The sequence below is a fragment of the Ochotona curzoniae genome, unplaced genomic scaffold (genome assembly GCF_017591425.1).
Source record: "Ochotona curzoniae isolate NIBS_2020 unplaced genomic scaffold, NIBS_Ocur_1.0 contig_1014, whole genome shotgun sequence".
NCBI lineage: Eukaryota > Metazoa > Chordata > Mammalia > Lagomorpha > Ochotonidae > Ochotona > Ochotona curzoniae.
The window spans coordinates 50,414,904-50,439,757 of NW_024464920.1; the positions used below are offsets into that span (position 1 = coordinate 50,414,904).

The 24,854-nt window shown below is 62.6% G+C and overlaps 1 protein-coding gene across 2 annotated transcripts in view; it reads right to left on the reverse strand.

Moving 5' to 3' along the window:
- Window positions 1-2,838: 2,838 nt before the first annotated feature.
- Window positions 2,839-24,854, reverse strand: part of SHISAL1 (shisa like 1) — a 41,387-nt gene continuing 19,371 nt past the window's right edge. For both annotated transcript variants that reach the window (XM_040991537.1, XM_040991545.1), the window contains exons 3-5: window positions 22,987-23,200; window positions 18,712-19,008; window positions 2,839-3,942 (exon numbers count right to left, since the gene is read on the reverse strand). In XM_040991537.1, coding sequence (XP_040847471.1) covers window position 3,942; window positions 18,712-19,008; window positions 22,987-23,200 — 512 coding nt within the window. In that variant the 3' untranslated portion in view covers window positions 2,839-3,941. The remainder of the gene's footprint in view (window positions 3,943-18,711; window positions 19,009-22,986; window positions 23,201-24,854) is intronic.

Genomic DNA, 24,854 nt, shown 5'->3' on the forward strand with positions numbered 1-24,854 from the left:
GATGCCTGATGGGGGACAAACCCCACCCAAGGGGGAAGCAATGCCCTGCAGCATTGGCAGCAGGGTCCCTGCTCCAGCTGGCACCCTGTGAGCTGCTGTTTCTTTCTTTGCTCTCCCTCTTGCCCTCTGCAGTTGAGGGCGCCCTCTGTATTCTTGAACAGGCAGGCCCCTCTCTGGGGCCCTCTCTATTCTTGAATTGGAGCTCCCAGAGGGCTTCCGACCATGCCACCTCCACTCTAGGCTGAGGCTCTGGGCCCCAGCAGAGGGCCACATCTGGCACAGGCACAGCTCGAGCACAGTTCCCTGCTGGGGACACCTGGCACACCTGGCAGGATGCTCCTTTATTAAAACCCAGGGGCATCTGCATCAACCCCGGCATGCACAGACAGAAGCAGCGGGCAGCACCGCTTAAAACACACAGGTGTTTCATCGGTTAACATTGTCAGTAACAAGACTGGTTCTCGGTTTGCCTATCGGTGAGACCCACCTGCACTGGGGCGTCCTTCTAGGCTGGCCTGCAGCGGGGCCACGTACAGGCGTCTGGGGTAGGAGACCTGGCCTGCTGGGGTGGCCGAGTCCCTTGCCATGGCCATGTGCTCCCCCACCCCTACCCCTGGCTATTGCACACAGCCCAGACTGGCTGGCTGTGACACATTCCACCTGCTTGACGATGTAAGTGGGGAGGAAATAGGAAGAACCAGTGGGAAAGAGGAGGTGCAGCTGTGCCAGGCTGCCAGCTGGGCACCCGTGGTGGCCACATCTCAGATCTCAGGTGGCTTATGCCCAGGTGTCCCCAGGAGCCCGTCCTTGGGTGGACACTGTGACAGTCCTGTTTCAGTCCATCAGGGGTAAATGTATTAGGGTTCTGGCATGAAGATAAGAGCCGTGGCTGTCAAACCTGTCCGCCCCCCTCCTCAAGCCACTGGGGCTGCCGCGTTCCCAGCTGGGCCCTGGGAGTGGAAGGCATATAGCTGGTGTCTGCACGCATGGTGAGTGAGTGCGTGGGTTTTCTGGGACGACCCAACCCCTGGCTGCCCGACGACCATGCGGGAGACTCTCCAGCCCCCACAGCTGTCAGCCATGGACACAGGGATGCTGCGAGAGGAGCCAGCGAGCCTGGGCTGGTGTCTGAGTCACAGGGGAGTGTGCACGAGCAGCCCAGGAATGAGGGGGCAGTGGCCAGGCCAGCTCCCCTCCCCGCCCGCCCAGATACCACCTGGCCCTTGCCAGCTGGGTGGGCACCACTGGGAACCCCTGAGGTCAAGTCCAACCCTGGGCTTTCCCAGCAGATGAGTGTCCACCAATGAACAGATGGCTGGGGGACCTGGGAATTCACCTCTGGTTGGGGGCTGGAGGCAGCAGCCATGTGAACAGGCAGCATGAGCTGCTGGCATCTTGGCTTTGAAGCTGAAGGCTTCAAAGAGCTGAAGGCTCTTCTGCTGATTGGGTCTCCTTCCCCAGGGCTGGGGGGCCCCAGGGCTGGGGGGTGGGTCCTGTGCCAGAGAGGAAGGTGTCGGGGTGCGGGGGAGCAGGCCCCGTGGCCCCGGGGTGCGGGGGTCCTGTGCCAGAGAGGAAGGTGTTGTCACCTCACGCACAGGACCTGCCTCCCACCTGGTCCTGAGGCGTTGGAGCTGCAGGAGGGGCCACGAGTGTGCAGGGTGTGCCTGCACAGTGCTTGTGCACACGAGCACATGGGCACCTGTATGCGTGCACACACAAGCTCACTGCACACGAGTGCCTGCCCATGCAGGCACATTTACACGAATGTGCATGTGTGTGGAGGGTGTACATGTACGCATGACTGCAGTAAGGACCAGGGCAGGTGCCAGCTGGGCAGCAGGAAGCTCCCGTGTTGGTGGGAGGGTTGTGAGCCGGTGAGTATGGCTGCTCCTGGCTCTGTGCAGATTCCGAGCCGCCTGGCACTCACACCAGCCCAGGAGGGTGTGAGGGCATAAAGCTGCTTGTTAGGAACACTGTTCCCAGTGGGAAGGAGGCCTGGCACCCCCAGAGCTGGTTACACACCTGGTGCTCCGTGGAGGCACCGCCCCCTCTGCCTGTCATTGTCACAGCCTTGGTGCCAGCCAGAAGCTCCCAGGAGAAAGTGAGAGTGGGCGGCCTGCGGAGCCAGCTCCCATGCCTGCTCTTGGACCTGCTGCTGCCTGCACCTGGAACGCTGGTGGGCATGGGCACGGGTGCAGCAGAAAGGGGCAGGGTGGTCCTGCCGGGGTTCAAGGAGCCCTGCTTCTGCCAAGGGTCAGGGCCACATGCACTTGCCTTAAATTGCCCTTGAAGGGGGCAGCCACATGGACACAGCCCTGGAGCTGGCTGTGTTGGAGTAAGCATGCCGCCTGGTCCTCACCGAGACTGTCCAAGCATGGGCTCTGCTGCTAGGCCTGTGCGAGGCTTGCTGCTGGCACTGCTGGCACCAGTGGGGCACCTGGGCAGGCCCCAAGCCAGCAGAGCCTAAGCTTCTGAGCCCAAGAAATGAGAGCCTATTTGGGGGGATGGAGACGATAAAGAGCCAGGTGGGACGTACAGTACTCTACCTTCTGGAATTTTCTGTATCCCTATAGGGTGGGGCGGCACAGCTTGGGTCCTTGTACCCTTGGTGCCTGCCAAGCTCCCCCCAGCTCTCTGCAGGTGGCTTGGGCCTGGGATGTCTCATCTGGGTTCACCCCCAACCCAAGCTGCGCGAGGCACTGCGTCGAGTGACCCTCTCTGTCCTTCTGTCTCTCTCCCAGCTCGACGCTGGCCCTGGCCCCCGCCCGGTGGGGACTGGAGGACTGGTGTGCGCGCGCGTGCCGGCGGGCTGGGTCTGATGAGGCAGGAACACAGAGCCAGAGTGGATACGTGTTTATTGAGCCGGGCAGACCCGGGTGTGACTAACACTGTGGCAGGACTTGTGTCTACACTGGCAGCATGGGGACCCATGTGGTCACCTCCCGGGCGTATGCTGCTGCGTGAGTACCCCGGGGCAGCAGAGTGGGTGACCACAGCAGGTGGGCAGATGTCATGGGCACCCAGGTTCTGTGGAAGTCCCACCTCGAAGGGGACAGATTTCTAGAACCTTCTGCTCAGGGTGCCCAGCACCCTCAAATCCCTGTCCACAAGTACCCACGCATTTGTTTCTCTCTTGCCCGACGGGGAAGCTCCGTCGACCCCAAGGAGGGCCCTGGAGCGTCGTTCACTCCCTCCTCTGGCCAAAGTGGGGCCTGCACCAGGCAGGTGCTGAGTAGAGAAGAGCTCTGGGCAGTGCCAGTGGAGAGCTCAGGGGGATGGTCCCCGCCGAAAGGCATCAGAGAGAGGCTCCGGGGATGGAGCCAGGGCCCCGGGCAGGGCAGCAAGTCCTACCCGGAGTCAGGGTCTTCATCCCCCTCCCCTAGCAGGGGGCCTCTCCCTGGGTGCCTGTTCCCCACTGTACACCACTTCCCCAGGAGCTCGGCACATTGCCCCCTGCCCCCCCCGGGCACGACAGAGCTACCCCGGGGTTACTGTCATTACAGCAACAAATGCCACAGGGACCAAGCTGGCCGTGCTCGCAAGGCTCCAGCATCCCCGAAGGAGGAGAGTGCCAGCAAGACCCACCCACCCAATCAAGAGCACAGAAGGAACACGGTGAATCACACGTGCGCACGCACACGGACGGGCAGTGGACCGAGGCCTACTGGCTCGGGGCTCCGGGTGCGTCGTCTGCGACCAGCGAGCGGCCCTGTCGGGAGCCCCCAGCCCAGAAGGGACTGACTATTGCTTGCGGCTGGGGGGCTCTGCCTCCTTCCCTGCCCCCTCCCAGCTCGGGAGTCCGAGGAGGAGTCTCTGGGCCGCCAGGGGCCCCCCCGCCGTCCACCGCCACCGCCTTGGGCCTCCCTGGAGATGTCGCTCTTCCTGGAGGCTGCACCAGCTGCTGTGGGTCTCACCTCCCCCATCCAGAGGCAAAAGGATTTTCTGAGGGGAGAAGCAGAGAGAGTGTGTCACAGGGGGTCTGCCCGGTCATCCCAGGGTCTCCTCGCAGTGCCAGGCTGCGGAGACCCTGAGCTCAGCCACAGACCCTGGGGCAGCAGCTGCCATCTGGGGCAGCACGGCAGGAAGACACGGAGAGATGCCATGTGCGTGCTGTAACTGCGGGTAGTTACACAGACAACCCAACAGAGATGACAGGCTCGTCTCCCCCTAGGCTCCTGTCCCCTGGGCACTAGGTGCCACCTCTGGGGCCATGTGTCCACCCCTGCCCTTGGAATGGGGCGACAACCTAATTGGGTGTAGGATAGAGTTTATGTTTCTGATTGTCCTCGCCTTGCTGACGGGTGCCTGTGGGGACACGGAATGGCCTCCCAGCTGTCATCGTAGGGGAGACGGGCATTTTTCAGTAGAAACAAAGCATTAAGTCTCCTCTCCTGCGATAATCGTGCAGAGAACTTCCGGGTCAGCAATAGAATCTCCCCGGCGGCTGGAAGACCTACAGCCCAGCAACGAGACAGACAGCAGGGACGCCAGGAGAGCTACGCAAGCAGAGCCGAGCGCATCACGCGGGCAGAAGGCCCAGGCTGCCTGCACGATCAGCAGACATTAAAGGGTGCCTCCACTCCCACTGGAGCCATTCAGACAGCCTCGTGCAAAAGGACACGCAGGTGATTAAAAAAAAAAGTCGTGCGGGGCCAGTGCAGGACGGAACACGTTAAGCCTCTGCCTGCAGTGCCAGCATCCCACACAAGTGCCAGTTTGAGTCCCGGCAACTCCACTTCCGCTCCAGTTCCCTGTTCAGGACTTGGGAAAACACTGGAGGACAGTCCAAGTGCTTGGGCCCCTGCATCCACGTGGGAGACCCAGAAGAAGCTGCTGGCTCCGGGTCAGCTCAGTTCCAATCTTGGCAGCCGTCTGGGGAAGTAAAGCAACGCAGGGAGGCCTGTCTCTCCTCACTGTAATTCAGTCTTTCACATTAAATAACAACAACAACAAAAGTGAGCAAGTCTGTGTAAGTTCGAAGTCAGCTGACAGCAGGTTAACTGGTGGATGGAGCAAGCAGCTCCCTTTGGAGTGAACACAGCGACATTGCGCTGTGAAGGGTTAGCGCAAAGCATGAGCGTCGACCGGAAAACCTACACACCCACGGGAGAACGCGGCTGCACTGAGAAGGTGCCATGGGTTCCGGGAATACACCAGGGTCGGGAGAGCCCGTGCCCAGTTTGTGCCAGGTGGACGATGCCATGGCCCCTGGAGGGCTGTCCACACTGCTGCCTTGGTTAACCATTTCTAACACGAACTCATCCACACCGCCCACTCCCTGTGGCTCCCTGTCCCACCGTGTCTGATTCTGCCCAAAACAAGATCTTATTGGCACAAAGCTGCACATTTTCTGTGATAGATCCTTCATCACTACAGACAATAAAACACTTCTTGGAGAACCCAGTCTCGAGGCACATCCTGGTGGCTTCTGGACCGAGATGGAGGGCCTCCTTGTTTGCCAGTCTGCAAACATCACCCTGAACTTGCTGCTCTGTGTCTCAGGTCCTCCTTCAGGCTGAGCTGGTACAGCAAAAAGTATGGGCGGAAATAAACCACGAGAGACTGGTCTGGGGCTGGCAGTGTGGTGCAGTGTATTAAGCCGCCACCTGCCACGCCACCATCCCATATGGGCGCTGGTTTGTGTCCCAGCCATTTTACTTCCAATCCAGCTCCTGCTCAAGATCTGGAGAAGCAATGAAAGACGGCCCATGTGCTTGGGTCCCTGCACCGTGGGGGCGACCTGGATGGAGTTCCTGGCTCCTGGCTTTGGACGTTAGGACCACTTGGGGGAACAGCCAAAGGACACCATATGACATAGGGACAAGAGTCATCGTGGAGATTTAACCATAGCTAATGCCAAGATACCAAATAACCTCTCTATCCACCGAGCAAGATGAGCCAGCCGATCGGCAACCTGAGGACGCTGGCGGCAGTGTGCTGGAGTTCCTCGCCCCCCATCCTTCACAGACCAAGCAGGCAGACACACAAACAGGAAGCGAGAGAGCCAAGTGAGCCACGCGGATACTATGCAGTCACCTCCAAAGGCTTTCGAGAACATACAAACACAAAATGACTCCCAGGCCACCAAATCCCGTTCCAAAACATGCAAGTCATGCGGCTAACCTCGGGGGCCAATGCCCAGCCCCCCTCACCTCTGGCCTGCTCAGCAGCAATGGCTCAAGTCATCCCTCCCCCAACACCTGACACAGTCCAGCCGTCTTCGCTGGCGGTCAGCCTGTTGCCTGTGCTGCCCGGGTCTCCTGCCGGTCCCCGCCCGCCTCCCCAGCCGCCTGTCCTGCCCGCCTCCCCAGCCGCCTCTCCGCTCCTGCCGAGGACCGAACCAGCATCCCAGACTCTCCCTCCCATTTGGCCTCCTGTGCTAGAGATTGAGTGATTCAAACTTTACGTTCCCTAAGCTCAAATCCCAATCTTCTCAAACCAGCTTTTCCCGGTGCTTCCGCCACTTTCCTGCCTTCACTATGTACAATCGCTACCCAGCCAGTTGGAACCTGGGAGTCCTCTTTGGCCGACCCCCACCCCAACTCCCCACCTCACATCCCATATCCGATGTATCTGCGAACCCCGTTGGCCTCACTTTGGGGTATACCATACATCATGCCCATCCCACGAGCTCCACTGTTCCCACCACGGCCCAGGCTGGCGGACTCATGAGTGGCAGTGCAGAACGAGGCTCTGGGTGGCTTCGCACAGTGGGAGAGACCGCCAGCGCCGTGACCCAGCCCCCGGATCCCTAGCTCCAGGCTTGGGTGGCTTCGCACAGCGGGAGAGACCGCCAGTGCTGTGACCCAGCCCCCGGACCCCTTGCTCTCCTTCCTGAGGCAGGGGTGGGGAGGCTGCTGCTGGGATTTGTGGCTTCAATGTCGTCCACCTCTGAGGTCCTTGGAGACTTGAACTTGTACCTGCCTCCAGACCCCACCCAGGGCAGGCTCTGAGCTTCCCCGGGAACCCGTCCCTCCCTCTGTCCCAGAGCGTCCCCCTCAAGTCTGGGTCCTCCTGACAGCCAACCTCACCCCTTCCGGGTACCTGTTTTCTTCTGTTCTCAGGCTCACAACAGTTACTCCCGCTCCCACTTCCCTGTGGTGGACGCTTGGTCCCATCGCGGCTGTTGTTGAGTCGACACCCGCCACCACCCCCCCCGCCCCCCTGGCCGGCCACTCAGCAACTCACACCCCACCTGGAGGTGCTGTGGGCCTGCAGGTCTGAGCTCCTCAAGTGGACCCTTCCTGGATGGGCAAACTCCCTGCCCCGTGGCCCCGCTGCAGCCTAGGAGCCTTGGGCTTGCTCCGCGGATTCTTAGAATCGGCCGATGAAGATGATGTCTGCTCTGCTTCGGGGACAGCCACAGCGCAGCCATGCAGGGAGCCCGTGGACGCAGGCGGCTCTCCCTGCGGATGAAAGGTGGCATATCTTCTCTAACCAGGCTGGGGCGGGGCGGACAGCTCAAGCCAGCTGCACGCGGGTCCTACTCGGAGAGCCCCACCAGGAGCAGTGGCCCCTGCTGGGTCAGTGCCCAGTGTCTGGGATGGGCTTGGCTCCTGCAAGTTACCAAAGGGGACCTCGAGGCCCAGCAGAGCCAGGTCAGCTGGCGGTGGAGCTGGGGCCCAGCCCATGTTGCTGCCCAGGCCACATGGGCACCTTTCTCATACAGGCCGTGGGCATGGCAGGTGGGGATGGGGAGGCTGGCTGGGCACTGCCAGGTGGCCTTGGCAGTGAGAGAGTTGCTGAGGCTGGCATCCGGCAGCAGCAAGGTCCACAGCTGGCCCTGTGGGCGCAGGCAGACGTGTGTGCCTAATTGGGAAGATAAGAGAGCATGTGGCAATTTGAACCATAATGAAGCTTCCAGAAGTGTCAGCCTGGGGACAGGCTTGCTGGGGACGACACAACATGACTAATGACCTGCTGAGCCACCGCACAGCAGTTCCCAGCTCTGCACTGGACGCCAGGCGATTTCCCATCTAAGCCCCGTGGGCAGGCGCAGGTGGGCGGCTCCAGAGCAGCAGTGGGGAAGGTCCTGAGGCCAGAGAGCATTCTGCTACCCTGAGGCCCAATCACGGAAAAAACAGCTGTTGGCGGGTGAGGTGCATGGGAAGGGCAGCGCCAGGCTCCCGTGGCACCCCAGGCACAGAGCCGCCCCTCCCCCAGCCTGGCAGGGCGGAGCGGAAAAGCCCACATGTGACCCAGAGGGAAACCCCAGCCCTGCAGGTGCAGGCTGCAGGTGTCTGGTGGGAACACCCATCTCTGCAAACATTCTCAAACCTTGTGGAATGTCCAGGGCATTCCGGAAGAGGACAACTCACTCTGAAGGGAGTGGGAAATGGTGCCAGACCCTCGCCACCCTTCCTGGTGAGAGAAAGGGGACGAGGGACACTTGCTCTGTTGAAAAACAAAAATGTTTCTGTGCACTCTTTGGAGCCTCTCATGTCTGACACCCCAATTGACACCTGTGCCCACAGAGGCCGTGAGGGCCTCGGGGACAAGGGACTCGCCTGTGCAAGGAGGTCATGGAGAAGCGAGGTCACCACGGCCTGGGCCAGCACAGGAAAGGACCGGGCCAAGGGCCTCTGGAGGAACCGGGCAAGGGCGCACCGTCACCCTGGGAGGAGCCGGCACTGCTGTGTGCAGTGAGGTATTCCTGAGACCCAGAGCAGAATGCTGGAGCAAGGATTCCTGCCTTTCCCAGCACTGGGGCTGGCACACCTGTCCCTGTAGCCACAGGACACTAACAAGGCACCGGCCAGCACCAGGCCCAGGTGGTCACTGCAGGACTTGCGTGCGAACATGCAAGGGGGCTTCATCACAACCCCAAAGGGGGCACAATCCAGGGGACTGCATGGAAGCCCAGCGCGGCATCCACACAGTGGAGTACTACACACCCATTCAAAAGGAGAAGGCCCTGATCCCTGAAGAAAGCGGAGCTATGACTCCATTGTACAGCTGTGTAGAATGAGGTTCCAGGTCTCAGAGCCACAGAGCGCAGCCAGAAGCTGCCAAAGAGCCAGTCTCTGGCAGACGCTCCAATACCCAGCACAGTAAGTTGGGGGCGGCAGGTGTGTGCGTATCAGCTGGCCAGACACAACTTCCTGTCCCTGCTGACTTGTCCTAGGGGGAGGACTCAGCGAGTGGGGGCTCAGCTGGCCGAACACGGTCATTCATGGGACGTCACCCTGGGTGCACCCCATACCCGCCTTTGCCAGGGTGCCGGGCACCTTGAACCTGGAGTCACAGGCCTTCCATGTGACCTGAGGTAGCTGATGGGGACTTCATGGGTCCAAGTCTGTACTGGACTTGTCTGGTCATTTGCAGTGTGTCTTGGACAGGTCACAGGCCTGCTCTGCTCTGTTTTCCAATCTGTAAAATGGAACAGCAGGACCGATGTGCTGGGTGGGAGGAATGTCCCTCCCCAGACCAATGACAGATCGGCAACTTCTGTCTGCCCATCCCCTCGCAGACCTGGGGTCACCAGCTGTAGCCTGTGAGTGCCCCACAAAGAGGCTCACATGGTGACATCAGTGTCCCCCACCAGGAGCCCTCCTGTGCCCTGACCCTCCCTGGGATGCTTTGCTGGCAGTCTGGGGGTGTTGTCCTGCTGAGCCCCAAAGCCATGCCTGCTCTAACGCACCACAGCATCTCCCCAGCCAGTGGGCCCGGCTCCCTGGATTTGCCACATGCTCCCACTCCCTCTTCTGCTTCCCCTGCTCGCTGCCACCTCTGCCACCCCCTCCTCAAGCGCAGACCGCCCTGCGTGCCAGGCTGTGGTGGTCTGTGGAGCAAGCTCCTGGCTCTCCACCCCACTCCGCCGAGGGAACTGTTAGAAATGGGAGGTGGGGTCAAGGCTCTCTCTTCAGGAGTTCCCCCGTCCCTGAGGAGAGCAGCCCACCCCTCACCATGGCCCCACCCCACCAGCCCCTCCTGTGTCACTCACTCCTCCCTCCCGCTGCCCCTGTCACTCACTCCGCTCCCCCCCCCCCCGACCCTCCTGCTGAGGATAAACGCCCAAGATCGCTCTGCTCATGTGTCTTTGCTCACGCTGGTCCTGGGGCCTGGAGTATGTTCCCCTGACGAAGGGGCTCCTGAACCCAGGAAGCTCGCTCGTCCCCCTGCGAACCAGCTCAGCTGCCTGGAGAGGCAGGGGTGAGAGCAGGAGGCCATGAGTGTCGGGCCAAGGCCTGTCCTTCTGCCACAGGCGGGACGCGTGAGCAGGGACTGCCCGATGCAGAGCCAGAGGCTGCTACACCTTGGACGTGGGGCCGTGGGGAGCCTCAGGGAGCCGCGGGGCTCCTTCCCTCCACTGCCTTCCGGAAGGCCTTGGCATTTCAACACATTTGAAAGGTTAATTTTTAATGCCATTTTGGTAAATATTTGATGTCGGTGCTTGCATTGGAGATCCATGTCCTCCATTAAATGCCAGAGTGCTCCACACGCCGTCCGCACCCCTGGCCTCCCGCATGAATCTTTCACAGCATTTCCCACATCCGCCTGTGCTCCCAGGCAGCGTCTCGGTCACAGGGAAGGTCAGGAAGGTTCTAGATGCCTTGGCCCCTTCCCTGCGTTGCTCACGAAGCAGGGCTAGAGGGGGCACTGCCCAATGTCAAGCAGCAGAGTTGTGGTGGAGGGCATTGGGCTAGGGCTCTGCTGTGGCACTGGACCCCGGCAAGGATTCTACCAGCCACACCCCTCCTCCAGCTCAGTGCTGGCTGTGCCAGAAGGAGGCGGAGGTGAGGGAGCGAGGGAAGGAGGCCCAGGAAAGGAGAGGAGCCTTGGCTGGGTTTTCAGGGATGTGTAGGAGCTCACCCTAAGTCGGGTGTCAGCTCTCACTCCGTGAGCCCGTGTGAAATGAGGCAGGTGCCCTGCCCCCATCTCCCGTGCTGCCCTCCACCGTCCCCTCTCCTGGGCTGCTGGCCCCGGCAGCCTTGCCCCTCCAGTCTGTGCTTCTGCCCCAACTGTGTTTGCTACTCCCTGGCCTGGCCCCGTGCGGTGAACTCGCAGGCAGGGCCACCCCGCTTCCTAAAAGGGTGGGAGTGAACCCCCCACCCCAACTCCAACTCCCTGGCATCTGATACTGCCAACTGCTTGGGACGCCTTGGTGCAGGTTCCCAACCGAGACTGTCTGAGGAGCAGCCGCGGCTCCAGCGCTGGCCACCTGCTGCTCTCAGTGAGCGACCCCATCCTCTCCCACCCCCACTCTCACAGGGAAGGCACTTGCAGAGTTGACCCCAGACCCCACAGCCTTCCCAAGTCCAGCCTGGAACCCTCCATTGGTAATGCTGGTATGCAAGAGCCCCGAGACACGCGACAGACACCCCTGGTTCAGCCCGCTTGCAGCAAGACACACCTAGGCCCAGTGGCTGAGGTCACCAGCTTTGCAGGCAGAGTAGGTGGCACCCAAGGGTGCTGGTCACCTCCTTGGTGTCTGCATTCACAGCTCTCTACTGGCGAGGCCTCGGGCAGATGGTGGCTGAGCCAGTGAGTGATTCTAGGCTCTGTCTACACAGCACCTATGGAAAGTTCCAGAAAACAGAGCACAGGAAGGAACTCCCTCTAGATGCGAAGGCCCAGACGTGTAGCTAGTGACTTCCTGTCTTCTCGCCACCCTGCCTCCTTTTGAAGGGCCAAAAAGGACTGGTGGATGGAACCTTCCAGAACCACCTCCCCCTTGGCCACCACTGGCAACATTCACGGCCAACCCAGGGTTTGGTAAATGGAGCCCAGCGCTGCCACTGAGGGCAGGGGTGGGAAGCACAGCACAGCGGCCACAGCGGTTCCACTGCGCACGCAGGCACAGACATCCCAGCAGCCTCGAGGCCACGGGGCGGCCCATGTGGAGGCAGAGGGTGGCGGCCTCCGTCCGCAGCGCCTCTGCGCTGAGGGCGGCTCGTAGCCCCTTCTCTGGCCTAGGCGGATGCTTAATCCCAGGCTCCCCCGTCCCTGCGGCAGCGGTGGCACTGCCGTGCGTGCCCCACTCCCGGGGGAGGTGATGGCTGGGCGGCGATGTGCGGCAGGGACCTCGCCAGCCAGCCGTGAGTCAGAGATCGCGGTGCAGAGACAAGTCTGAGCTTAAAAAGAAATAAAACAGCGCCTTGATTGAAAGTCAATTAAAAACGTATTAAGTAAACAGAGCCCAGGCAAGGCCAGAGCCAAGGAATGGAAATTGGGAAAATGCATGTTGTTTTATGGAAATGGTTTCAATTACCAACTGTCTTGGGGGCACAGTAAAATAAACAGGCGACGCGCAAATGAGGAGACGGAATTAATTCACAAAGGCGCTGCGCGGCGGTGGCGTCCCCAACGAGCCCAGAGGCCGGGCGGGGTGAGAACCACCACGCCAGGGCTGACCTCCGGGACCCCGGGCCCTGCCACACCAGATCCCATATGGACAAAGGTTCAAGTCCCAGCTGCTCCTCTTCTCTCCCAGCTCCCTGTGGATGCGTCTGGGAAAGCAGCAGACGCGGGATGGTCCAACCGCTTGGGCCCCGCGCCCACACAGGAGACCCGGACGGAGTATGAAAAGAAACCAAGATGCCACGCAGGGGACACGCTGGCACCACCAGGTCAGCGCCGACGACAGGAAGCGGTCACCGGGATGAGCAGACTCTCCCACCCAGGGTCTCTCAGCCCTCCCCCCCCCCCGCATGCTGTAGCCCTGCTGCCAGGGAATGACTCGGTCACGCTGGGCCGTGGGCTGCTGACCGTGGGCAGCGCTCGGACGAGATCTGGGGAGATGACCCGAGCTCCGGAGGTCAGGGCAAGGTCATGGGAAGTGCACATGGTTATTAGAGAAACATGAACGCACACGCGTGGGAAGGCAGAAGAATAGATGCAGCCAAGTGCGAGGCCGTGTGCTGCTGCTTTTGTGTTTGCTCCTAAAATAACCAGCGCGGCTAATCATCCCCACAGGAGCGCTTACCAAGTGCTGCCACCTCACACGCCTCCTTCAGGACAGGGCTGCCTGTGCCCATTTCACTGGTGGCAACACTGAGGCTCAGAGCCCGTGGCTCTCCACAGAATCTGGAGCGAAACTGCCCCCAAGAAGGAACTGGGCTGCACTGCTCAGGGAGCAGCTTGCCAAGGAAGGTGACAGGTGATGAGCCCCCGGCCAGGTGGACACAACGACACACCTGGCTGCCCCAGCCCCGCCCGAACAAAACCAGGCAGTAAGCCAACCCAGACAGCACCCTCACCCAGCCCCACCCCAGTCCCCCAGAGGCCTGGGCCAGGATCCCCATCCATCCTGAGTGGGCTTATGGTTCAGACACTGAGAACACCACATCTCCCAGGCCCTAGGGGACCCCGGGTTCCACCCGCCCAGCCTGGCAGCAAGCGAGGCGCCCCAGTCCCAGGACTGCCTTGCGAAGGGCAGCAGTGTGTGCTTTGCGCCCAGCTTTTCACAGCGGAGGTATCTGATGCCACAGCCCTGCACCCAGCAAGACCAGGCCACGCCAGCCGAGCGCTGCTCCCCACGGGGCATCTCCCGTTCACCTGCTCTGCTGGGTGCCTCCCAAGTGCCATGGCTCCGACACACGTTCCCTGAGTGTTGGTCACACAGGGACAAGGAGCCTCACCCCCAAGTTCAAGCAACGAGGCAGACATTGGGGCTGCAGTGGCAGCAGCCGCGGGGAAGGAACTCGAGGCCGTGGGAGTTTAGTGGCAGCCGTCGGGGCTGCTGTGGATGGGGGGGGCACGGTCCACATGCATAGGCCCTGGCGTGGCTGAGCTCAGGCCAGCACAGCTGGAGTGACTTGGGGCTCAGCTCCCGTGCCAGCCAAGGACTGGAGGGTTTGGGTCTCGCCTAGGGAGAGGGCAGCCCTCTCCCTGCTTCCGGCCATCTCGTGTCTCCACTGAAGCCCCAAGCAGTGCTGGCTTCCCTTCCCTCCTCCGGCACCCACTGGGGCTGAGCCCATGGGGGGGTGAGGGCTTGGGGTCACTGGGGTGTTGTCCACACGGCCCTGGGAGGTGACTTGCTGGGGTACATAAGCTGCACTGCAAAGCAACTGTCCAGCCTGGGCTTGTCATGTCTCTCACCAGACGGCACCTGGCAAGGTCGGACTTGGCACCACCTGCCTGGCCCTTCTACCACCCACATCCACTCCTCTCCCCAGTCCCTGCCTGGCTGCCCCCCCCCCCGGCTGCCCCTCCCCCCCCCTGCCTGGCTGCCCCTCCCCCCCCCCCCCCCCCCCCGCCTGGCTGCCCCTTGCCTGGGCGGGGTCTGGGAGGGGCTGTGACCTGCCTTGCCTTCTCTTTGTGGACTCTCAGCTGGAGACTTGGGGCTTGAAGGCCTAGATCCAAATGCTGGCCACTGACCTGGTACTTGGCGCCTCTGTTTTTCCTCTGTAAAGTGGGAATGCAGGGTGTGCGTGCCTGACCACTGGGAATGCAACAGCGGACCATGCTGACCACGCCCTCACCGTCCACTCCAGCTGGGAGGGTGGAGGCAGGGTCGTGGATTCCAGCGGAGCCACGGCTAGCAGCCCCCTAAACTCCATCGAGGGAGCAGCCGCGAGCCTCAACTGTGGCTGAGCTCTCCCACCCTGGGGAGTCTGCAGGCTGGGCACCGGGCTGAGTGCCGTGTGCTCGCCGGGGGGACAGACGGGCTGAGAGAGAGCCAGCAAGTCATCCGAGGACACACAGCAGGTATGGCCATGGCTCCGGGCCTTTCTGTCACTGTCTCCCCACTCCTGGAGAATCAGCACCCCCTTAGAGGGGAGCGGTGAATGGACAGGAAGGGAACTGTACGGGCAAGAAGCGGAACTAGCAAATGCGGGTGGTAGACGGGAGCCTGGGGCGGGGGGCAGGTGCAGGGTGGCCAGCCCGCCTGGGGCAGTGGCTGTCCTTGGGGTGGGAGTCCCGGAGCCTCCCAGGGACTTGATGAGACGCCAAGGAAATCAGAAGCTCACTCTTCTCCCTTTTTGGTCTTCACATTTTCTGGAATTTTCCTAGGCGCTGGTTGGCCTCCTCCTGGCAGAGGCCACACCCCAACGACTTGGCCCCCAAGGCTGTGGAGCTGGGAGAAAGTGGTGCCTGTGCTTTGGTGGGGTGAGGGATTTTGGGGGGAGAAGGAGTGGCATCGGGCTGTGCTGGGATGCAGGGGCTGCCAGACAGAAGGGGTCCCCGGAGCCAGGCCCCTGGGCACCCATCCATCATAGAGGGAGGGGGTGGGGTGGTACCAGTGTAACAGCGCCCGCACTGCGGATGCCCCTTTAGCTAGTGGCCACTCTGCCCTGACTTGCAGCCCTCCGGCATGCATTATAAATGCACAGCCCCAAGCCCACCTCCTCCACTATCTGTAAACTCAGCAAGACCCCGGGGGGTTTGAACTCCCACCAATGTTCATGACACATGGACATCCCCGCCAGGTCCACCTGGACTTGTCCCCTGAGCTGTGAAAGGTTGATTCCTTTTCCCTGCCAGCTGCTGCCTCATCCTTCCTTCCCCCTTCATCCCAGTGGCCTCCCAGAGCCTTGGCCCCAGGGCAGGCTTTGAAGGGTGAATAGGAGCTCGCCAGGGTATGGCAGGAGAGGAAGATGCAGTCAGGGCAATGTGAATCAGGAAGGGATCCGGCCAGGGCAGGAGCAGTGGGTGAGGGGCATCCCGCCAGGGCAGGAGCAGTGGGCGAGGGGCATCCCGCCAGGGCAGGAGGCCTGGGGAGCGGGGAGAGTGGGAGGGAAAATGATTTGAAATAGACAAGGATCAGCTCCCATGTGGGGCCTGGGGAGCCTGGCTCAGGACCAGCGACTTCCTGGGTGGCCCTGGGCCTATGGCCCACCCTCTCTGGCTGCGTCTGCTCCTCTGAGCAGTTCTCGGCTGGAGTCCCAGGGTCCACAGAGCTCAGGGCCAGCCCCAGTTCCCAGCTCTACCCACCTGCACATCTTAGGGATGCTGAGCGGCTTTGAGGGACAGTGGGTGTGCAGGGCAGGGAGGCCCTGTGGGGGTGCAAGCTGAACAGGAGTGGGGGTGGTGGGAGAGCAGTCCCTGGTGGGCATGTGATTCCTCACTTACTCCAGGCCCACAATCCAACCCACTTTACAGATGAACAAGCTGAGGCTCTGACAGCAGATGCAGAGGTCAGGCAGCAAGGGGAAGGAGGAGGGGCGGAGCTGGGGTTCACAGCCAGGCACTGCATCTGGGCTCCCCTGCACCTGCGCAAGGGGGCCCACCCAGCACCCACCATGTGCCAGGACTTGAACCCTAGAGACATGCAGTCCTGCCACAGGTTTTAGCTCTGAGCAGCGACAGGCACCCCAGGGCCCATGACACACACGTCTGACAGGCAGGAAGTGCTGAGACAAAGCAAAGCAGGCAGTGGGCTTGAGGAGGGGTTGCCCACTGCGAGCTGAGCATGCCCCCACCCCAGCAGGGAAACCTCAGCCCTTCGTGCACTCAGGATACCCATGGCACCGTGTCGCCAGGGCATGGGACACTGCAGGCTGCACCCCAAGCCCGGGGCTCCCCGCCTGCAGCTGCTGCTCAGGGGAGTCCAGGGCAGCGGGGAGGCTGAACTGGGAAATCGGCAGGGAAGTTCCCAGGCTGAGTTCACTCGTCACTAGATAAGGCAGAAAAGGCAGCACAAGTGAGACCCCCAGAGGAGACCCCCACTGGGCTCCGGGAGAGCCTGGGCAGGGGTCTCAGAGCACGTCCGTGTGGCTGAGCAACTGTGCGCCAGCTGGCAGAGAAATCAGATTCCTGGTGACAGAGAATGATGGAGCGTGCGCCTGGGAGACACGAGGCCTGGGCTGCTGGGTTCATGCCAGCCCCCACCCTCCCGGGGCCTTCAGCTCTGCCGTGGCCTGCGCCCACCCAGCCCCTGTGCTGTGTGGCTCAGGGGCTGCCCAGTGTTCAGCCCAGCCCCCTGGCACGGCTCCCCTCCTTCCCCACCGACCCCACCTGGATGTTGCAGGACCTCCTGCCTCAGTCTCCCCTGGGCCGGCCCAGGTTCTCACAATCTCCCCAGAACTGGCGAACCTGATGTGGCCTGTCGGGAGAAGCTGGGATCACCCCGTGACAGAGGGCAGGCCTGAGGAGGGCAGACAGGCCACGGGGTGGGCTGCCACGAGCCGACAGACGGCCACGTATGAGAGCAGCGGCGGCCAGCAGAGGGGCCACGTGCCCCTGGGTGACCCGAGTGTCCCCTTGCTGTGCAGCTCGTCCCACAGGCTCACTGTAGCCAGCCCCGTGGCTGAGGGAGCCGCCCAGGCCCCGTGCTGAGTCAGAAGCAGCCCCCCGCCTGTGCAGCTCTCCTCCCTGACACAGGCCGGTGGGCCAGGCCGGTGGGCCAAGCCGCTGCCCCTGCACAGCCCGGTCCCCCGGCTCTGCGCCCCGACAGTGCGGAGCTGGTACACACCACGTGCTTGCTGGTGAAGGGAGGGAAGCAAAGTGCTTTGTGGCCAGGGAGACCCCGGAGGCCTCTGGGACGAGGAGACGCTGATGACGCAGGCCCTGGAGCCCCTGGAGCCACTCGGGGTTGGGGGACAGGTGAGTGGCCTGTGGGCTTACCCACCATCCCCTCATTGAGTGTGCAAGACCTGTCCCCGTTGCACGGCAGGTGCGGAAGCGGGCCGGGCTCGGCCCTCACGGGCTCGGCCCTCACGGGTTCTTCTGCGGCAATGCCTGTAGCTCTGATGCCAGCAGCTCGGGGGAGGGGGCAGGGTCAGTCGGACCAGGGCCCCAGAACTCAGGACACCTGACCACGGGGCAGGGCCAGCAGACACATTGCTGCCTGTAGCTCTGTGTGCTGGGGCAGCCCCTCCCCAGCCCTCCCTGGGGCCCAGCACGAGATTGCTGCCGCTCAAGTTGGCATTTGCCAAATAGAGCCCGGCAGGGCCGCGGCTTTGTCTGCCGCGTGATGGATGGGGCCAGGATTCGATCGATCAGCGCGGCCGGTTTAAGTGCATCTTAGTAACGATCTGAGTCGCTCATTACGGAGAAGGTCAGCACCTGCCAGCTACTGAAACGGCCATCAGCCGGCACGCAGGCCCTGCCGGGGACGCAGCCTCAAAGGCCCCCGCGCACCTGCTCCTGGCTAGACGAGCCCGGGAGGGGGCACCTCTCGCCCTCAGAGCTAAGAGGCAAGCAGGAAGGTGCAGGAAGCCAGGGCACGGGCAATGCCAGGGGCTGGTGGCGCAGCCCAAGCCGGGCGGCCTGAGACGCTTGCAGAAGTGGTGGTGGTGGCTGTGTCGAGCCGGCAGGCAGCCATGGCTCTGTGCCACAATTCCCCCACACCATGACCACATGCCCCGAGCCCAGGAACCCAAGGCCGTTTACTTCCTGAGTAGTCGGCCTGGGTCACCTCTAGGGCCTCTCTCTCTCTCTCTCACGTAAGGAAGCAAGTAGCACGTTCATCTTCTGCCGCTGCACTGGCACATCGACAGTCCAGATGCACTAAGTGGTTTCTTTTGACCCGCCCACTTGAAACAACTCAAAAAGCCACCCAGTTTCCCCTTTTCCCTTGGCAGCTAGGGAACTCCAAAGTCCCACGTTAATGTCCAGGACAAGGCTTCAGGCTGAAGTGCAAGGAGCTTGCGCCCACCTGTCATCCTGATTCCCCCGCCTGGGCACAAGCTGTGTGCTAGCACAGACAGCTTCAGACCCTTCCAGCCAACGGTAACTTCAGCAGCCAGAGGGCTGGCGAGCCCAAAGCGGCAGCAGTGACCGCGGGGGACGCGAGTGGGCCTGGGGAACTCCACGGCGATCACTCACCAGGCAGACGAGCCCTGGGAGGTCATCAGCGGTGGGCTGTGGGGGTCTCCCCGCGGCGTGGGCACGGCCTGGGGGGCTTGCGGCAGGGGGCCCGGAGGAGGCTGGGGCTGTGGGGCCCGGGCAGGATTCCCCCACCGCCGGGGATCCTGCTTCATCCATGGTCCGTGGATGCCCCAGCGCGCCAGGTACACCTTGCAGATGTCGTAGTTCATGGCCGAGTAATACAAGAGGTCCAGGACCAGCAGTATCAGCACGAAAAAGCCGTAGATCCACACTCCCAGCAGGGCCGTGTAGTTGCTGTGGGAGACAGAGTTGCTGTGGGAGCAGCAGGCTGACAGAGGGGGTGGCCCGGGGCACTGGAGAGGGGAGGTGACTGTGCCCCCCAGAGCCCACTGCCCCAGGCTCCGGCCCTGCGCACAGGCCACAGGCAGCTCAGTACCGACGGGAGTTCTAAGCTGGGCACCCGGGCCCCGCGTGACAGGACAGCCTGGCCTGACCCCTGCTCCCTTCTGCTCACCAGCAGCATTCCCCAGTTCCCCTCCAGGCCTTGGCCTGTGCCCGCCGGGCGGTGGTCCCTCCAGCCGTCACTGCACTGGCTCGGCCCCTCCCACCACCCACCTGCCACTCACACCCTTCCCATCCCCTTGAGCCCTGCCTGCAGGTCACAAAGTTGCTCAGAAGAATTTGAGCTTCAGCCGGCTCCCCCTGCACCTGCTCCCAGCCCACAGCCATCACACAGGCTGCACCCTCTGCCAGGAACACCATGGCTCTCTCCATGCCTAACTCCATCACTGCTATACTGCGAACTACTTCTTCCAGGAAGCCTTCCTGACACCTGCTCCTACTCCCTAGCTGGGGTGGGTCTGCCTGGGCAGCTCCAAGGGCCCTGTTGCCCCAGACCACGCCTGGTCCCTGAGGCTGGCCAGGGTCTGAGCCTAGGGGACCCACTCACTGCTGGCATCTGTGTGATGGAGTGTGGCTGAGCCAGGAAGGTGTGCTGTCCCCTCCCCAGCTGCCACCTCACTCCGGTCCACACACAGTCCCTCCCTTGGGTACAGCAGGACCCTCGAGACCTTCTCTGCAGCCAGGACAGGAGCCAGTTGCCTTTGCCCAGCTCCACTGTGTGGCCCCCGAGAGCCCCGCAGGAGAGGACGGCGAGGCCTTGTCCAGCCCCAGCTCCCAGCTCTGGATGCCTGAGGCAGGGCTCAGTCCCAGCCCTGGCCCCTCCGAGGCTGGGGCAGCAGCTGAGGGCTGTGCAGGGGAGGACTCCTGGGTTGGAGAGTCCCACAAGTCAGAAGGCGTCTATGGCCAGGGCCCAGAGCAGCGCGGAAGTGAGGAGCATACTCAGGGGATGTGGGCTCTGCACCCTCCCTGGGCAGCCGGCTAGCTCCGTGGCCCCTGTGGCCAGCAGTGAGGCAGCCAGCCCACCCATGGCCACCTGCTCAGGGATCCCAGTGTCCTTGGCCCATGCTGGCCTGCTGTCAGCTCGCCACCTGTCCCGTGTGCTCCACCCCGGAGCTGCAGGGCTTGGGGCTCTCAGCATGCCACCGTGTCCAAGCTTCCCCCAGGCCGTAGGCAGGGCCCTGCCGAGCCGGGAGCTAAGTGTTCACAGCCCTGACCTGGGAGCCCAGGCCTTGGTCCCAGGCTGTCCAACTCTGAGGGGCTCTGTCCTCCTGCTCTCTAGTAGAGCTCGGCTGAGGGGCGTCTGCCAGCTGGGACCGAACCCCGGGGTCCTCAGAGGTATTCTTCCTCCTCAGAGGGGCAGGGGAGGTGTTGGGTTGAACTGATGGCCTGGAAACACGGACAGCCCTGGTCAGTGCACGCTGACCAAGGCGTCCACGAAGCCTTCCACACGCTGCCCCTAACAACACCGTGACAGCACAGCACACACACCGCGAGGCGGGCCCTGCCTCTGGAGCTGAGCTGCGTGGGTACAGGGTCACCTGAGCTGGCCGCAGAGGCCGGCAGGCCTGCACGCATGGCGACACACACAGGATGCCTGGAGGAGGGACAAGGGGCCCGTCCCTGGGAGCAAGCAGGCCAGGACAAGATGTGACTTTGTCGTGTCCCCCATACAGCTCAGCCTGAGGTCACGAGGACCCAGTTCAGATCCCAGTGCTGAAGTCAGTGACGTCAGAGCTGGCCCCAGTGCCCTTCCTCATGCGTGCTCAGCACTGGCACAGGTTCCCCCTGCTGGCTGCACTGAGGTACCCTGGGCACCCCAGCGGTTTGGGGGCCTGGGGAGGGATGTCCCTGACTTGGGGCAGCAAGGAAGGCCTCCTGGAGGGGTGACAGCAGGGCTGGGGCGTGGCAGCATGTCTGGCAGGTGTATGGGGGCAGGGAGGGGAGGACCTGGACGGGGGGAGGGGTCAGCAGCGCCCTCCAGCTGTGGATGCTGGGCTGGTGCGGCGGGTGGGGGAGCACCCCAGACCATGCAGGCTAGGGCCGGGCACTTGTAGGGCTTGCTGCTGCACTTTGCTGCCCCTCGAGTGTCTATCTGGGAAATGCGGGCACTGTTGCCAGTGCTAACCCCCCAGCTGCTAACGTGGGTGGAAGTAGACGAGATGGGAGTGCCGGCCCCAGCTTTGCACTCCTGTGGCTGAGGGCATCCACTTCCCCTTCTGTCCCTCTCCTCCTCCTCTTCCCTTGGCCCCAGAGGCTGCTGCCATGGGAACCACCGAGGAAAAGTGATGGGCCCACAGGAGAGAATGCCAGGAAGGAAGTGCAAGCCCCAGAGCCTGGCCTGCGGCCTCTGCGGGACATCTCAGAACTGGGTTGGCCGCTGGCCTCTCCACCCCAGCAGGGGGCTTGTGTCCAGAGACCCCCCAATGCAGAGCAGGCATCCCGTTCAATAAGGAACTTTGGCTGCCTGTCAGTCGCATGCTAGCATGAGCAAGCCCAGGAGGCTGTTACAGGTTCTGCAGAAGTGTGGCTTGGCAGCAGAACCACAGCGAGCCAGGACCCACAGGGACACAGCATCGGCCCTGCATCCAAACCCAGGAGAAGCAAGAGCTTGGCCAGGTGGGAAGTGGGAAGGGCCTCCAGGCAGAGAGTGCTCCCTGGCCAGCTGGAAGTGGGCATTCCGTGTGGCAGTGGCCGGGCCAGGCTGCTTTCTGCCTCTCCACCAGGTGGCCAGAACCGCAACTCACCCCGCGGTTCCTCGGCAAATGTGCCACTGCAGTGCCCAAGGCGCCGGGTGCTCCCGCTCCCTGCCACCAGCTCGGGGCCAATCTGCAACAGGTGCCTGAGCGGGGGGACGCCAGGAGCCTCTTCAGAAAGCCGCTTCCACAGGTGACAGCTGAGATCTAGGTCACACGGGTGACGTGCAGGTCTCCTCTCAGCTGCCTTCCTGGGTGGCCAATCCCGACCCCACTGGCTCTGGCCCTGATTCAGTTCCCATCTTGTGGCTCCCCTGGCCCTGCCCAGCACCTTCCTTCTTCCTCAGAAAGTGAGGTGACTTGAGGAGGTCCTGTGAGGGTGAGGAGGGACAGAGACTTGGGCAGGCGGTGGGCGCCCTGTGTCCCATGTCACAGAGCTGAGTCTGAGCTCCGCCCCCCACCCTGCTACTGGCTCTGCACCCCAGGAGGCAGCACATGGGAGCTCGAGGGGTCTGACACAGCTTGGACCTGGCCCACCCTGGCTGCTGGGGGCTTTGGGCACTGACCCACTTCCTCTCTGCCTTTCAAAGAAATGAATTTAAAGAAATTTAAAAAAAGAAAAAGAAAAAGGAATCTCAGGCTGATGACAAACTTTTTTTAACTTTTGTCAGCTAGAGATGCTACGGGGCAGGACAAGACCTGAGGCAGAACAGAAATAGGGAAAGAGAACCAGGGACGATCACGCACGATTATCTGGGCGAACGGCAGAGGATGACCCAAGGGAGGAGGTCCCTGCCACCCACGTGGGAGGCCCGGGTGCAGTTCCAGGGTCCCGGCTCCGGCCCAGCCCAGCTCTGGCCGCTGCAGCGGGTGGAAGGTCGCTCTCTCAGCCATGCCTTCCCTGGTCTGACGTGAACGCGGAAGGCGTAGAGCATAAGACTAGACAGTGTAGCCCCGCTGCCGCTAAGGAAGCTGCCGCAGCCAGAGCCCAAGAGCGCCTCTGTGCCTCGTCACACTCCCCAGGTGACCACAGCCCCAAGTGCTACCCACAGGAGGAACAATGGGTCATGCGTCCCCCGTGCCTGAAGCCTTGCACAGACAGGGCAGTGGGTGCCAGTTCTCAGAGGGGAAGAGCAAGGCTGCCCCCTCCTCTTCTCCCGGGTGGCCGGGCACTCACTTGTGCATGAAGCCCTCGGAGCCGGCCGTGAGGTTGGCCTGCATCACCGCCTGGAATTCGGTCTCGTTGCAGCAGTACTTGAAGACCGTGTTGTTATGGTGACAGCACAGGACCAAGGTTTTGTTGTCCGAGAGCCGGGGGCAGTGGAAGCCGAAGTGGTAGCGGCCCTTGTGGTCCGTGTAGGGCTCACAGACGCGGAAGTGCGTGGACAAGACTGCAAGACAGGGTGCCGGGCTTGCCGAGGGGAACCCTATACCCCTGTATGGGGGCCCTGTCCCCCTCTCCCCTCCCCCACCCAGCCTCTGGCTTAGCGGACCCCCTCTTCCTCCTCCCCGGGGAAGCGCCCTGGCCCCAGGGCTCCTGTCACCTTGCAGGCCTCCTCAGGACCACTCAGGCCACCCACCCGCTGGCTTCAGGATGGGGGTGCTGCAGCTCAAGCCTCACGGGTCCCCTAGGGCAGCTTGGTCTGCAGCAGACACCCAAACTAGGAAACCCATGGGAACCGACCGCCCGTCTATGCTTCTGGCAGATGGGCGTGGGGAGCCCACTTTACAGGCACGGGCTGCCGAGGCCTCTGGGGACTTGCCTGAGCTGGTAAATGATGGCAGAGCGGGACTTGAAGCCAGGTCTGCCAGGGGTCAACGTTGAGGGCACCCCTCTGGGAGCAGGGCGGGGCTTAGTGGTGCGGGTGCCTCCGTTTCCACTCCCCAGGGCACAGAGCTGTCCAGGCCTCAGCCCACCCACCCAGTTCCCACCCAGGCCGGGGCCATTGCATGGTGGATGGCAATGACATGAATAGTAGTGGGAGCCCAAGCATGACTAACAATGGGATAAACCTGCGGCGGCCGCGGCAGCGGAAGGCCTCATTAGCGCCCTCCGGAACAGGCTCGCTGCAGCTCATTTGTAGAGCTGAAAGGGGCTGAGCTGGCTCAACACCTCCCTCCCTTCGGCCACAGCTCTTTCAGCGACTGCCAGTGGTGATCACGCAGCAGCCCACACAGCTCCCTGCCTGCCCAGCCGCCCGGGGGAGTCCCAGCCGGCGGGGCCGCAGGGCCCAGGCTGCTTCGGGTGGTCCCTGGGGACTCCAGCGCCCCCTCTCCGACAGATAGCAGCAGTTGGGGGAGGGCGCACACCCTTCTCATCCCTGATGTTGCTGAGAGACAGGGGACGCCCTGTGGGGGTGCAGAGGTCAAGTGCTCCCCACGCAGCTGCATCCCCTCACCCCATTTGATCTCCACAGTTTAGGGGAATACGAGGCTTTGAGCAGCAGTTCCCAGGGTGGGACCCTCCACTCATACCCTCTGGGCTCTTCTCAAGTCACAGCTGCTAGGGCTACTCTGGGTCCAGACTCACCACCAGTGGGAAGCCCTCCTAGGATGCCCTGGCCTCCAGGACCTCCTGGCCAGCTGAACGTGAGGGCAGAGGTAGGTGCCAGCACTGCCAGGGGCACTGTGGACATGTCCAGGCACAGCTTGTGGCAGCTGGGGCCTGAGTCGCAAAGCCCAGCCCAAGGGGATGACTCAGGGAGGGGAGAGACCCTCAGAGAAAGGGCGGCTGGAGGAGGTGGCCTTTAAGCTGGGCCTGGAGGTCTGGGGGGGGGGGCTCATGCGTGCAGAAGAGGGCACGTCAGGAGAGGGCAGGGGCTGTAGAGGCTGGGAAGTCCTCAGCCCACAGCCTCGGCCATGCACAGGGGACCAGGCCACCCGGCTGCTTCCCCTGACCAGACCGGAAGTGCCCTGGCCCGGGCTGCCCAGACGCCACAGCCTCTCCCTCTGACTGATGGCCCAGCAGTGGCGCTCCAAGGCGTGTCTTGGATGAGTGGCAGGTGAGGGCAGCCAGCCTCCAGGCTCCAGGACTCCCTGGCAGAC